The 15936-nt window shown below is 47.0% G+C and overlaps 1 protein-coding gene across 1 annotated transcript; it reads left to right on the forward strand.

Moving 5' to 3' along the window:
* Positions 1–659: 659 nt before the first annotated feature.
* LOC308466252 (uncharacterized protein) lies at positions 660–13821 on the forward strand. The gene is made up of 5 exons (XM_080987004.1): positions 660–836; positions 5696–5872; positions 8778–8877; positions 10017–10147; positions 13234–13821. Exons 1-5 carry the CDS (start codon positions 663–665, stop codon positions 13510–13512), a joined length of 861 nt encoding a protein of 286 aa, XP_080843130.1. The 5' UTR covers positions 660–662; the 3' UTR covers positions 13513–13821.
* Positions 13822–15936: the final 2115 nt, after the last annotated feature.

The following is a 15936-nucleotide window of genomic DNA, read 5'->3' on the forward strand; positions in this document are numbered from 1 at the left end:
ATAAACTCAAAAGCCCACAGAAACCCGACAATCCTCAGTCCTCCGGCTGCCGGCCAGAAAAAGTTCCCCTTCGGCAATGCAGACCCAGAGCAAGCAGTAGTTATTTGCGGCAGGGTGGAAGTTGATGTTTTAAGGGTTGCAATTCAGTGGTAGCTCCCATCCTTTTGCATGAAGAAAACTCCTCGACATCTCCAGGTCGGGCTGTAAATAAAAGCCTACTGTGGGAAACCTGGCTATTTTATTTATTTCATAAAATTTGCACAATGCTCGATTGCAAAAAGAACAATGTCAAGTGTCTGTTTTGTGCAATTAAAGAAGCCGGGGGCGCGTGACTCTCATGGCACACCTTGCAATAAAGGCTTTTTGGCTGCAAGGAGGCTGCGAACCCAACGACAAAAGATGGGTTTTTCTGGAATAGCACCTGGCCACATTTGCCATTCGCTCTCGGAAGGTGCAATGTGACACACAGACACAATCATAAAATTGGAAGGGTCCCCCAAGGGACATCTAGTCCACCCCACTGAAATGCACACACGCATGGGAGCGCGCGAGGAAACCCAACTAAGTTCTCCATCGTTGGGAAGTAGGGTCCCGCGTCGACATGGGGGGCGGTGGCTTGGGGGGTGGGGCCGGCTAAGAGAGGCCTTTCCGGCCATGCGCGCATGCTCTCGCCTCCGGAGGAGCGCTTGGGTATAAAGGAGGAGGCGCCGAGCCGCGCCTGCTCGTCCTTCGGCCCTTCCCAAATCGCGCAGCAGCCGGATCGCGGCACCATGATGGCAAGGCGGCTCCTCCTGGGTACCAGGCTCCTGCAGCTCCGCAGTCGGGGCTCCCTGGGCGTGAGTATCCCCGAGCCCAGCGCAAAAGGCAGCCCGGCTCGGCTGGGATGTCCTGGCGGGACATGTGCGTCCGGGAAGCGGGCAGCGCTCCAGAAGGGGGCGCTTCCCCTTGGCGCAGCTTCCTGCGTCTTTACGCGCGGCTCAGGTTGCGCGTTTGCGCTCTGGGTAGGCAGGGCCGGCGCGCCCAGGAGGCAAGGGGAGGCGACCGGTCATAGAATGGTAGAGTTGGAAGGAATCCCGAGGGTCATGTAGCCCCAACCCCCCAACCCCTTACAAATTGCTAAAATGCTAAAAAAAACCAGGGGTCTCTATAACGTTTAACCCAGGAGACACCAGCCACACATTGCAGTCCTGGCGCCAGGGCACATTGTCCAGACTAAATAGCATTCCGCTCGGGTAAGGTCTGATTCCCTTGGTTGAATCAAAGAACATAGGTAACATTAAAATCACGCCCCAGTAGAAGTGACCCTTAAAACAGGAGAAGAAACACAAACCACCCCATCATGGTCCTTCAGTCCCATCCTAACCACAAATAAATTAGAGCAGGCATAGGCAAACTTGGCCCTCCAGATGTTTTGGGACTACAACTCCGATCATCCCTAGCTAACAGGACCAGTGGTCTGGGGTGATGGGAGTTGTAGTCCCAAAACATCTGAAGGGCTGAGTTTGCCTATGCCTGAATTAGAGAGCCTTCCAACAACTCTCCAAAACTACTTTAAAGAAAATGATGCTACAGTTCCCAGCATCCTTGACAAACCTCAGTTCCCAGGATTCCACTTTGGGGGCAACCGTGTGCTTTGAATGTGCTTTAAGTGCTGAAAACCTCTGTTCTTTCCTTGAATCCCTTGGCCCCCCTCTAACTCTTAATTAATTTCATTCTTGCTACAACCAGGTGCACAGAAGCCCCTCCCCCCCTCCAGAAACATTTTCAATTTTTTTAAAGCAAGGATAGCACTTCAAAGTTTGCACACGCTGCTCGTAATTCCACCCAGCAAAATGGGTATAGCATTTGAATTGTGGAGCCTGCATAGCTCAGTTGGTTAGAGCTTGGTACTGATAAGGCCAAGGTTGCAGGTTCAAGCCCTGTATGGAACGGCTGCGTAGTCTTGCATTGCAGAGGGTTGGACTAGATGATTCTGAAAGTCCCTTCCAGCTCTGCAATTCTGTGGTTCTATACTTTGCAGGACTGGCGTAGCCATAGCCCCACACCTCCAATATGAGGGTATTAATGATAAGACTTTGTTTGCACTGAGACTGGCAGGGTAGTTTTTTAAATGAACTCACGGGGTCACTTTTTTGGAATGCAGTCCAGCAAAGAGAAGCTGCCCCAGTGACCCCTCTGTTACTTAACCAATTTCTCTTTTCATGCTTGGAAAAGTTTATGTGTAAGGCAGGGGTGTGTGAGAGAGGGTGGTGCTACTGCTGTTAGACGTTCCAAGAGCTTCTAGCAGTTTTTGGTTAGAAATACATAAATGCAATCCCCGCAAAGTAAAAAAAAATCCTGCTTTTTGAAATATATAATGTTTTGCATTGCTTTATGTTGGGGTTAGGGACGCGGGTGGTGCTGTGGGTTAAACCACAGAGCCTAGGACTTGCCGATCAGAAGGTCGGCGGTTCGAATCCCCGCGACGGGGTGAGCTCCAGTTGCTCGGTCCCTGCTCCTGCCAACCTAGCAGTTCAAAAGCATGTCAAAGTGCAAGTAGATAAATAGGTACCACTCCGGCAGGAAGGTAAACGGCGTTTCCGTGCGCTGCTCTGGTTCGCAAGAAGTGGCTTAGTCATGCTGGCCACATGACCCGGAAGGTGTCTGTGGACAAACGCCAGCTCCTTTGGCCAATAAAGCGAAATGAGCGCCGCAACCCCAGAGTCGGCCATGACTGGACCTAATGGTCAGGGGTCCCTTTACCTTTACCTTTATGTTGGGGTTGCATTTTATATGCACTTTTCAACAAACTGCCTCAGATATTCCCCAAACAACCTGGTTGTTAAAGGCTTAATTATGTAGACCCACTGGTGAAACTCTAACCCGGGGTCATCCTGATAACACTGACATTCAGAAACGGACTTTCTGTTATGGTCAGGAAGAAAGAGATGACTGAAGAAACTTCGCTAACTGGGTGTTGTTTGACTAACAAACAATGCAAGGAGATTTCAACAGAAAGACGAGTTCTGCCTTTGCTAGTCTAAGTGAAATGGCTTATTCCTCTGTGTGTCTCTTAATTGCACAAGTATTTGTTTCATTGCAAAAGAATGGCTGGTATTTTTTCACACTGTGAACAGCTCATTTCATTGCTTTATGCCAAAGATCAGGAACCTGGGGCCATGCAAATACTGTTGGACCAGTTCCTTTAATCTCTGACCTGTGCCCATGCTGACTGAGGCAGATAGGAGATGGAGTTGAACAATATTTGGAGGGCCAGATTTGCCCATCCCCATCTACGGCCCAACAAGTAAATCCTTCCCCCGATTCTGCACGTTCACACTTGAGGTCTTATTTCGAATTTGGTGATACCGTTCTTCTTTTTAAAAGCTATTAGTCATAACAGTCAATCCATTGTTCTATAGCAACACAGTATGCTGCCTCCCAAGCGCTTGGTCCTTTTAGGAAAGGCAGCAACCATGTTTGATTAGAACAATAGGTCTGTTTGCTTTTAAAAATAAGAACACAGTGTCTCGAAAACATCATTTGCCCAGAGGAAAGCAAAAAGCCCACGAGAATAGAAATACGATTTGGAAAAGCACAAGCAAATTTTACTGCCTATGCAAATTGACTTTAAAGCTTAGCTGATTTCCCTCTCTTGTGAATGCACGCTAGACCTTTTGATTTTAAGAGCTCTAAAGTAGGAAAATGTTTGGCAAGCCTTCTTACTTCTGCTGTTAAGAGACGGCGTTGGTCAACATGGGGGGTTTCCAACGCTCATCAGCCTCAGCCAGCTTGGCCAGTATTCAAGGATGATGCGAATTGTAGTCCATAAAATATGGAAGGCACCACATTCAATCATAGAATTGTAGTGTTGGAAGGGACTCTGTGGACCATCTAGTCCAACCCCCTGCAATGCAGGAATGTGCAGATATCCTACAGGGTTCGAACCTGCAACCTTGGCATTATCAGTGCCATGCGCTAGCCAACTGAGCTATCCATATCATATTTCTTACCATCTTGAGATTACTTGCTGAACCAATAAATCAGCCTCACATTCCATTCACAGAAGCCTGGAGCTGGAATGTGTTAGAATGTAGGAATTTTAAGAGCAGCCCTGCAGAATCAGACTAAAGCTCCCATCTAATCCAGTATTCTGAGAGGTCAGCCCCTAAGGCTTCCCCAGCAGAAAGACTAAGCTCAGTTTCTTGCCTCTAATTGATACTGCAGACCCTCCAAGTGTCCCTATTTTCCAGGGGTGTCCCTGATTAAGAGAAGCAGTCTTGGTTTCTGATTTGATCCCAGAATGTCCCACTTTTCCTTAGGATGTCCTTATTTTCATTGGAGAAATGTTGGCGGGTATGGAGTTATCCGGCCCGCAAGGCAATCCTGCATAGGGAAGTTTTTTAAATGTTTGATTATATTTTTGTATATGCTGGAAGCAGCCCAGAGTGGCTAGGGCAACCCAGTCAGATGTGTGGGGTATAAATAGTAAAATTATCATTATGGAATGGGATGTCCTTATTTTCATCAGAGAAATGTTGGAGGGTATGCTAGTCCATCATCTTGCAATGCAGAAATATGCAGCTGTCCCATACAGGGATCAAACCTGCAACCTTGGTGTTATCAGCACCATGCTCTAACCAACTGAGCTATTGGCTGTCCCTGCCCTACACAATAATGAAAAGAGAAGAGCATGAGCCCAGAAGGCTGGAAGAAGCGTAATGGGAGAGAGTGCTTAGGAGATGATGGGCAGTTAACCCAAAAACCCAGGATATTCGAGCCCCAAACACTGAGGCATGTGAGCCCTGGGAAATTGAAGACACTCAGATTTATATATCTGTGCCAGGAGTCATAGAACCATGCAAGTTGTTCTGCATTCGGCCAGTGGCTTTGTCCTCTGCCATCTGGCAAACAGTTACAGTATTTGCTTTTAAAAAGTCACTCAGTTGCAGCACTGCTTGAAGCTCTCCTCTTCAAGCGTTGTAGGGACACGGGTGGTGCTGTGGTCTAAACCACCAAGCCTCTTGGGCTTGCCAATCGGAAGGTCAGCAGTTCGAATCCCCGCGACGGAGTGAGCTCCCATTGCTCTGTCCCAGCTCCTGCCAACCTAGCAGTTCGAAAGCACACCAGTGCAAGTAGATAAATAGGTACCACTGCGGCGGGAAGTTAAATGGCATTTCCATGCGCTCTGGCTTCCGTCACGATGTCTTCGATGTGCCAGAAGTGGTTTAGTCATGCTGGCCACATGACCCGGAAAGCTGTCTGTGGACAAACGCCAGCTCCCTCGGCCTGAAAGCGAGATGAAACCCCATAGTCACCTTTGACTGGACTTAACCTCCTAGAGTCCTTTACCTTTACCTTGTTGATTTCCTTTAAAAACCCCACTGCATTGGATCCTAGCCTTTTTTGCATCCTAGCCCTGCAGTGGTGCCAAACAGCAGAGAGATTGAGCTATTCTAGAATCACATGGAACTGCTAGATGGGGAACCAGCAGCCCTCCAGATGTTGTTAGATTCCAGCCCCACCAACTCCACAGACGGTTGATGATGGTCAGGGATGATGGGATGGGATCCAGAAACATCTGGAAGGTTGTAGGTTCCCCCATCCCCATGCTAGTGGGTTTACAATTTGGGTTTGTTTTCTACACCGATGAAGCCAACATTATGATGCTGCGCTTTGTTAAACAGAAGATTTCCCTTTATTTCTGTGTTTCTAGCTTCTGCCTCGCGGTTTGGCGTCTTCCCCGAAAACTCCTCAACACTCTGCACCTCAGAACCATGTGTACAGCACAGAGGGAGGGAGTGCCCGCAAACCGTCCGGGCGCTATCCAGTACCCAACAAGAAGGATTTGCCCTATGATATAGTAGAGCTCATGGAGGAAGTGGAAGTAAAGGTAAGGGGGGAATCTGCTGGGGAAGGTGGAATCTTGTCCTTTCAAAGAAACTTGTTGTTCAGTCGTGTCCGACTCTTCGTGACCCCATGGACCAGAGCATGCCAGGCACTCCTGTCTTCCACTGCCTCCTGCAGTTTGGTCAAACTCATGCTGGTAGCTTTGAGAACACTGTCCAACATTTCGTCCTCTGTCGTCCCCTTCTCCTAGTGCCCGCCATCTTTCCCAACCTCAGGGTCTTTTCCAGGGAGTCTTCTCTTCTCATGAGGTGGCCAAAGTACTGGAGCCTCAGCTTCACGATCTGTCCTTCCAGTGAGCACTCAGGGCTGATTTCCTTAAGAATGGAGAGGTTTGATCTTCTTGCAGTCCATGGGACTCTCAAGCACCATAATTCAAAAGCATCTATTCTTTGGCGATCAGCCTTCTTTATGGTCCAGCTCTCACTTCCATACATCACGACTGGGAAAACCATAGCTTTAACTATACGGACCAAAGAAACTTGGAACTATCTTAAAGGCAGATTTTAATGAATGGCTGGATTTTGGAGGGAGGGAGAACCAAAAACCAGAGTGTCTTGATTTGGCACACTAGGTGATACGACCTTCATATTAGAAGTTACTGAGCTGTGTGATTTATCTTTGACTAGAAACAGTGTTAGAAACTCAAATATATAAGCTGATCGCCAAATGGCACCTTAAACTTAGGTTATGGTAGCCAAAATGAAATGTGTAGGCGCTTCCCCCCCCCCCTTTTTTTGCAAGGCACTTTATTATTAGAGTGGCTGAGGAAACCCAGCCAGATGGATGGGGTATAAATAATAAAATATTATTATTATTATTATTATTATTATTATTATTATTATTTATTATTATTATTATTTATTACTATTTTTCATTTCTATACTGCTTTACCTTTTAAAGAAAAAATCTCAAAGCAGTTTACAACACATTAAAATATCAAATAAAACAATCCAGAATAAAACAAATTCAAGCTTCGAGGAAAATATTTCAGATGCTTGTCTATAAGTGGCATTTTGCTTTCCTCATATTTTTTTAACTACTGAATTTAAGTAGCTTGCCCATAGCAGAAGTACTCTAGAAAGGCAGTGTGGTGTAGTGGTTAGTGTCAGACTAGGACCTGGGAGATCAGGGTTCAAATCCCCTCTCGGTCATGCGGCTCATTGGGTGACCTTGGGCCAGTCGCAGCCTCTTAACCTACCTCAAGGGTCGTTTTAGGGGAGGAGGGTGTACCATGTACAGTGGTACTTCGGGTTAAGTACTTAATTCATTCCAGAGGTCCGTTCTTAACCTGAAACTGTTCTTAACCTGAAGCACCACTTTAGCTAATGGGGCCTCCTGCTGCCGCCGCGCTGCCAGAGCACGATTTCTGTTCTTATCCTGAAGCAAAGTTCTTAACCTGAAGCACTATTTCTGAGTTAGCGGAGTCTGTAACCTGAAGTGTATGTAACCTGAAGCGTATGTAACCCGAGGTACCACTGTAGTGTGTTAGGGAGAAGACTCCTATCTGACATCCTAGCTTTGAAAGTGCTGTATTTAAACTTGAGGAAGAATTCAAAGGTCCAGTCCTCTGCCCCATCAGCACTTCTTGGTGGTACATTAAGACATCGCCAAGTGATACCGCTAAACACACCCTTGTTCTCTTACAAGTGGCGTATGATGTGTTCAATAGTGGCGCTGTGGTCTAAACCACTGAGCCTCTTGGGCTTGCCGATCAGAAGGTCAGCGGTTCAAATCCCCGCGACTGGGTGAGCTCCCGTTGTTCTTTCCCAGCTCCTGCCAACCTAGCAACTCGAAAGCACGCCAGTGCAAGTAGATAAATAGGCACCACTGTGGCAGGAAGGTCAACAGCATTTCCGTGCACTCTGGTATCCATCACGGTGTTCCGTTGCACCAGAAGTGGTTCAGTCATGCTGGCCACATGACCCGGAAAGCTGTCTGTGGACAAACACTGGCTCCCTCAGCCTAAGAGCGATATGAGCGCCGCAACCCTAGTCGCCTTTGACTGGACTTAACTGTCCAGGGGTCCTTTACCTTTATCCCAGCTCTGCCGATTTGTATTTCTTGTCCAATATGGTCTACTGTAATAGGTAGCAGTTACCCAGGGTTTTAGGGGGACACGGGTGGCACTGTGGGTTAAACTACAGAGCCTAGGACTTGCCAATCAGAAGGTCGGCAGTTTGAATACCTGCGACGGCGTGAGCTCCCGTTGCTCGGTCCCTGCTCCTGCCAACCTAGCAGTTCGAAAGCACATAAAAAGTGAAAGTAGATAAATAGGTACCGCTCCAGCGGGAAGGTAAACGGCATTTCCGTGCGCTGCTCTGGTTCGCCAGAAGCGGCTTAGTCATGCTGGCCACATGACCCGGAAGCTGTACACCGTCTCCCTCGGCCAATCAAGCGAGATGAGCGCCGCGACCCCAGAGTCGGTCACGACTGGACCTAATGGTCAGGGGTCCCCTTTTTACCCAGGGTTTTAGGCAGAGGAGAGGGTCTTTCCTAGTCCCTGCTTCCCTAAACCTTTTAAGTGGAGAAGCCAAGGATTGATAAGCTGAGACCCGAGTGCAAAACATGTTCTCTGCCACTTCCTCCCGCACTGCTAGGAGGATTAAGAAGGGGAGACTTGCCATTTTCTAGGAACTGACCCGTGAAAGTGTGGGGGAGTGGAATGTTATTAGGATGATTATTTTACTGTTAGGCTCTCTGTCATGTTTTTATTACGCTTTTATTATTGATGTTCTGTAAAGTGTTTTTAACGTTGTACACCGCCCTGGGATTTTCTGATAAAGGGTAGTATCTAAATTGAAATAATAATAGAAGAAAACTGTATCAGCATCTTCTCTTAACTATTTTAAGGTGATTGACTGGTGTTTTATTCTTAATTCTTCCAACAGACCGGGTTTTTGCCCAACGTGTTTAAGGTTATGTCTCACCGACCGGCAGAATTTAGAGCATTCTTTGCTTATTACAATGCCATCATGAACAAGGAGACAGGTAAGAACAGAAACCAGACTTGGTCCATCTTAACGTGACTGTTGTTGAATTCCTCTAGGGTTACCTATGGGTAAGATGAGCACTCATGCTACAGGCCTTCCTTGCTTCTGTCAACAGAAATAAGTACCAGGCAATAATAATTTCCACCGGTTCCAAGATTCTTTAAGGCCTCTCTCCTAATGAATCTACCCAGACCTTGAGATCATATTCTGAGGCGCTTCTTCATGTGCCGCCTCCATGAGAGATATGGAGGGTTGCAAAATGAGAATGGGCCTTTTCTGCTGTGGCTCCCTGTTTGTGGAATGCTCTTCCCTTCTTGGTAGTGGCGCCCGCCCTGTGTAACACCCTCTCATCCGATGTCAAAGAAATAAACAGCTATATGACATTTGGAAAACATCTGAAGGCAGCCCTGTTTAGGGAAGTTTTTAATGATGGATGTTTTAATGTATTTTTAACCTTCTGTTGGAAGAGTGGCTGGGGAAACCCAGCCAGATGGGCAAGGTAGAAATAAACTACTATTGTTGTTGTTGTTGTCTATTTCCAGGGGGTTCGGCAGGCAACTAAATAATACACCTTTAGGCACCAGGCAAAAACGTTCTTCTTTAACCAGGCCTTTGACTGATTGACAGTCAATGCTCTTTTAAATGCGTTGGGGGCAGGAGGGATTATTGGGTGGTTCTTGTTTTTATTTTTATGTGTTTTGTAACCCATGACCTTGATATTAAGAGTTTCATGCTGTTCCTGAAGGAATGGGTTTCCCAAATCTAATACCTGACTGAGAGGGCTGTTTATACAGCTGGGTTCATTGTATATTGGCTCAAGTGCTCAAGTTCATGGATTTTAGCTAATGGAGAAGGAAAAATGGGGATTTTGGGGCCTGTTTCAGACTGACTGCACAGTCAGGTTTTAGATTTGGGAAACCCATTCCTTCATTCCAACTGAGCCATCCAGAGCTTTTTTTCAGTATACCTGCTGCTGCTTCTAACTGCTAGCATTTGGACATCTTCCAACCCTTATTATTTGGGAGTCCAGTCTATCTTATCTCTATATGGTGGTATTGGTGCATGTTGGTTAAGTGACTCAATGCCACTGCCACTCTAGAAATATGACCCACCTTCTGCATGTCTCTTCTTCTATAGGAAGCCTAAGCAAGGCTGACAAAGAGCTCATTATTGTGGCCACGAGTATTGTTAACAAGTGTCCATACTGCGTGATTGCACACGGCGCTCTCCATCGGATATACTCCAAAAAACCAGCGCTAGCAGATCAGGTTGGTACACGTGTCTGTCTTGCTCGTCTGTCTCCATCTTCTTCTGTTTCACTCCCTTGCTTAGGATTTCTCTCCTGTACAGTGGTACCTCTAGTTACGAACTTAATTCGTTCCGGAGGTCCGTTCTTCACCTGAAACTGTTCTTAACTAGAGGCGTGCTTTTGCTAATGGGGCCTCTTGCTGCTGCTGCGCCGCCGGCACACAATTTCCGTTCTCATTCTGGGGCAAAATTCTCAACTCGAGGTAACTCTTCCAGGTTAGCAGAGTTTGTAACCTGAGGTGTTTGTAACTCGAGGTACCACTGTACTTGTTTCCTTGCCACTTATTGGCTAGTTTTGCACAGATAATTGGCAAAAGAATTTCCAAACAGAAATGAATTGTATGAAGGGGAATGGTTTTTTTTCTGGATTCAAATGCTAGTTTTCTCAATACAGTCATACCTCAGGTTACAGACGCTTCAGGTTGCATTTTTTCAGGTTACGGACGCACCGAAACCTGGAAGTACCAGAACAGGTTACCGTATTTTTCGCTCTATAAGACGCACCAGACCACAAGACACACCTAGTTTTTGGAGGAGGAAAACAAGAAAAAAAATATTCTGAATCTCAGAAGCCAGAACAGCAAGAAGGATCACTGCGCAGTGAAAGCAGCAATCCCTCTTGCTGTTCTGGCTTCTGGGATAGCTGCGCAGCCTGCATTCGCTCCATAAGACGCACACACATTTCCCCTTACTTTTTAGCAGGGGAAAAGTGAGTCTTATAGAGCAAAAAATACGGTACTTCCAGGTTTCAGCGGCCGTGCATGTGCAGAAGCGCTAAATTGCGCTTTGCGCATGTGCAGAAGCGCCGAATCACAACCCACGCATGTGCAGACACGCCGCTGCGGGTTGCAAACATGCATCCCGCACGGATCACGTTCACAACCCAAGCGTCCACTGTATGTGAATTGCCCTTGTGAAATCTGCAAAACAGTTTTATACTTTCCTGTGCATCAAACCGGGAATATGATGGCAAAGCAGTCTAAAAGTGCTTTCTGATGGATATTTATGATAAGTGACCATGAGAGGCTACTGAAGAAGGCATAACAAAAATTACACAGTTATGATTCCTTGCATTCTGCATGATACAAAATCGTGGGCTTGATAAGTTTGTATTGTAGTACAAGATGCTGTGTTCTTTACCACTGGATCAGGTCATTTAAAGGTCCTATGAAGCAGCTGAAAAAAGCTGTTTTCCAAAGGCTTAGAATTCTATAAAATAGGGTTTTTCAGCAGATGCTAATCTTGCTGCCATTCATGCACTTTTAAACATTTTTGAATGTTTTTAAATACCTGGTTCTTATTGATAATTCTAATGTTTTGCTTTCTATTTTTGTAAACCACTTAGAGGTTCTCTTACAATCAGGCGTTATATAAAATTTTGTCAAGTAAAATAAAATAAATAAAATGGCGTTATGCGACAAACCCGAATTCTGCGTTCATCCTCTGAGGCCCTTCTTTGTGTGCCTCTTCTGTGAGAGGCTCAGAGGGTGGCAACACGAGATCAGGCCTTTTCTGCAGTGGCTCCCCATCTGTGGGATGCTCTCCCCAGGGCGGCTCTCCTGGTGCCTTCATTACATATCATTAGTTGCCAGGCAAAAACGTTTCTCTTCAACCAGGCCTTAATATTCTGCAGCCTTTTAAATGTGTTTGTGTGATGGGGGTATTGTTTTGTTGTCTGCTGTAAGGATATCAGGGGGTTACTCGAGAGCAATCAGGCAAATGCCTCCCTGGTCGGCTGTAAGGCCTCGTTATTGGTGCCAAAAACCCTTCACCATGCAGAGTGCCACTATTCCGTGGCTGGCTCATTCACTGGCAGAATCTGAGAGTGGGCGGCGCTTAAACCTTCCCCAGCAGAGTAGTTTCTTGACACCCAGTCTGCGCCTCCCCTCTCGGCGCAGAAGCCTACTGAGTAAGGAAGGCGTGGGTAACGGAGGACCTCTCTCCTCCCCGCTTCGCCCAGGCAAGGTATCCTGGCACCGCCTCGCCTCCTCCGAGCCCTGAAGCTCCTCTCCACTAGAGGCGTGGTTACTCTCCTCCGCTGAGGAGGAGCTGCTTCCCACAATCTTTGGGGGCTCTCTGTAATCCATCCGGCTTTTCCCCTCTCGCCCCTGAGCCGATGGCAGTTCCCTGACATCTTTCTTCTAACTATTTGTTTGTGCTTTTACCTTGCATTTTTATATCGTGAACCGCCTGAGATCTTACGATGAAGAGCAGTATATAAGTCCAATAAATAAAAATAATAAATAAATAAATAAGAAGTTGCACTTGGCAAAATTCCCTCTCCTGTACAAGGAGCAAAGATAAAGGAACCCTTTAGTCCTTTGCATCACCCTGTTTAGGATCTGGCAGCAGTACACTGTGGTTCATGTTCACGTTTGCTCCCTAATCCTTTTCAGCCCTCGTTCTCTTTGACCTACCGTATTTTTCACTCTATAGGATGCACCAGACCATAGGAGGGGGAGAACAGGGGGAAAAAAAATCTCCCCTTCAGCGAAGCGGCAGGAAAAACGGAGCCCCTTCCATTTCTCCTCCCACTTTGCTGAAGGGGCGCCCCGCAGAGAGGGGAAACTGTGCAGCGCCTCTCCAGCGAAGCGAAGCCTGGAGAGCAAGAGGGATTGGCGTGCACCGGCCCCTCTCGCTCTCCAGGCTTCAGGCGGCTATCCGCAAGCCTTCGGAACGCAGCGGGAACTCCTGCTGCGCTCCGAAGGCTTGCGGATAGCTGCCTGAAGCCCCCAGAGCGCAGTAGGAGTTCCCGCTGCGCTCCGGGGGCTTCAGGCAGCTTCAGCGAAAGCAACGCGAAGCCTCCAGAGCGCAGGGGGAGCTCTCCCTCTGTGCTTCGGAGGCTTCGCATTGCTATCACTGAAGCCAAGGAGTCTGCATTCGCTCCATAAGACGCACACACGTTTCCCCTTAATTTTTGAAGGGGAAAAGGTGCGTCTTACAGAGCGAAAAATACGGTAATGCTGCCTGTAAATTTGGTCCCCGTAACTGGTCTAGCGGTTGGCCATAACTGCCCATAACCTCCCTTGGCTCTGATTTTGTGCAGGTCACTGTGAACTGGCAAATGGCTGAGCTGAGTGATCGGGAGAGGGCCATGGTTGAATTTGCACTCGCCGTCTGCCGAGCGGATAATATCACCGAAGAGCACTTTCAGAAACTGGAGGCGAACGGGTTTGACCGAGAAGATGCCTGGGACATCGGCACGATTGCAGCCTTTTTTGCCATGTCGAACCGCATAGCTCACTTCACAGAGATGCATCCAAACCCAGAATTCTACATCATGGGAAGGATACCGAGAGAGAAAGAGAAGAACGATGCCCCCTAACAAGGCTTTCTGGCACCCAAATCATTGCAAGGACATTGGGCTCAGTGACAGGCAGAAGGTCAAGATGGGCAAATGTTGCATCCGCTGAGAAATGAAATGTGCTTCACTTGCTGTTGTGCTATACTTTTGAAAAACGTTTTCCGGTAGGGTCTCAATTGTAATGAGGTGCTCTGAAGACACAGCAAGATTGGAGATTTGCTGCTCAGTTTCTTTTGATTGTAATAAGCTGTATACTGTGATTTCTTCATAACTGCAGAGTTAACACTTTTGTCATATCTGTTGTTTCTATTAAACGTATTTGAGCAAATACGTATCTGCTGTGGCAAATCTTTTAACGGCCAGAAATTGGAAAGAGCTTTTTATGTATACACTGGAGAAGATCTGGAGGAAGATCTCCTTTCCTCTACAAGTGTAAAATCTCGTTGGTCTCCTTGGAAGGTCTTCTCAGGAACAATTCCATCTGCATTTTCCCAACCTATACAAATGGGGAAAGTTTTCTAAAGTCAGCATCCCACAGCTCTGTTAAGCAAACTTGGTGTCTTACTGTTTCTTTCATTCTTACAAGGGGAATAAGCAACTACCGTATTTTTCGTCCTATAGGACGCACTTTTTCCCCTCCAAAAATGAAGGGGAAATGTGTGTGCGTCCTATGGGGCGAATGCAGGCTTTCGCTGAAGCCTGGAGAGCGAGAGGGATCGGTGCGTACCGACCCCTCTCGCTCTCCAGGCTTCGCGCAGCTCTCTGCAAGGCGCGGGAGCCCAGCGCTGGGCTCCCACGGCTTGTGGAGAGTTGCCTGCATGCCAAAGCCTGGGCGCGCTGAGCTCAGCGCGCCCAGGCTTCCAGCTTTGTGCAGCTCTCCGCAAGCTGTGGGAGCCCGGCTCACACGGCTTGCGGAGAGTTGCCTGTTCTGGGGGCTGGGGTCAGGGGAAGCTCGGGCTTCCCCAGCCCCGCGCCTGGGGGAGGAATAATTTTTTCCCCTTTATTTCCCCCCCCCAAAAAAAAAAACTAGGTGCGCCTTATGGGATGGTGCGTCCTATAGGGCAAAAAATACGGTATTTTCCATGAAGGAACATGCTCCTTATCTCACACATTGGTTGCAGTTTTGACCTTAGTTGTAAAATATGTATAAACGTCTTTCCTGGAAAGAATGTACTTTAAAGTTTGGATTCCATATCTGCTTTAACACTAACTTGCCTGAGGCCTTTGCCCATTGTACAGGAGATCACATCTTGTTGCATTTTTCATCAAACGTCATAACTAAAATGGAGTTGAACTTCACCTAATTCTGTCCCCTGTATAGATGAGAGGCTCTGTAAGAAACTATTAGATGCCCTCATATGAGATCTGTTGCAGTTCACATCCCAGGTCAAAGTGGGCTTTTTCTCTGTGAAAAGGATGCCCTGGAGGTAGAAAGTCTAATAAATACTAACCTTGAGAGACGGGCATAAGAAGAGATTCAGTGTCTAAGAATGAGGTGTACCGCACTATGAAATTACTGCAATGACGTCTAACGTCATCGGCCTTTCCTGATAAACACCCTAAATATCAGACCCTCCCTTATAATTTGACAACACTTGTACAACCAGTCATGCCATGACTACAATATATCTGCATTCAGCTGACAACACATGGGTAGTGTCTTTTCTGATTGATGGAAGGGCTGTAGTTTTGTGGTAGAGTAGGGGTCGGCAAACTTTTTCAGCAGGGGGCCAGTCCACTGTCCCTCAGACCTTATGGGGGCCGGACTTTATTTTGGAAAAAAATAATGAACGAATTCCTATGCCCCACAAATAACCCAGAGATGCATTTTAAATAAAAGGACACATTCTACTCATGTAAAAACACGCTGATTCCCAGACCGTCCACAGACTGGATTTAAAAGGCTATTGGGCCGGATCCGGCCCCCGGACGTTAATTTGCCTACCCATGTGGTACAGTATTTGTTTCGGATACAAAAGGGCCCAGGTCCAATCCCTGATGTTCCCAGGAAGGGCAGGGAAAGCCTGTCTTAAAACTGCAGAGAACTGCTGCCAATCACTAGATTAGGGGCAGGCAGGAAATCTCTGGATCTCCTGATCTCTGGGTGATTTGCAGTAGATAGATTGGAAAACGTTCATGACTTCCTTTTCTTTAACAATAGCAGCAATAGCACAACTGTCTTCCCACCCCAAATTATATTTTTAAAATCAAAAAAAGCTTGGGTAACCACTAATTGCTTTTTGTGTGTGGAAGGACTGTGAGCTCCTCTCACTTCTGTCAACTCAACTTCTTGGATTCAGAATTCTTTAATTCTAGGGCTGCAATCCTAATCCTAACCAATGACCTGAAAATGAATTCCACTGAATTCAATTGCCTCTACATAGATATGGTTAGGAAGTAAGTGCTGTACATGGATTTTGCACCAGGTCCAGTTTAGGGGAATCT

This window comes from Podarcis pityusensis (genome assembly GCF_964106645.2).
Source record: "Podarcis pityusensis genome assembly, chromosome: 17".
Lineage (NCBI taxonomy): Eukaryota > Metazoa > Chordata > Lepidosauria > Squamata > Lacertidae > Podarcis > Podarcis pityusensis.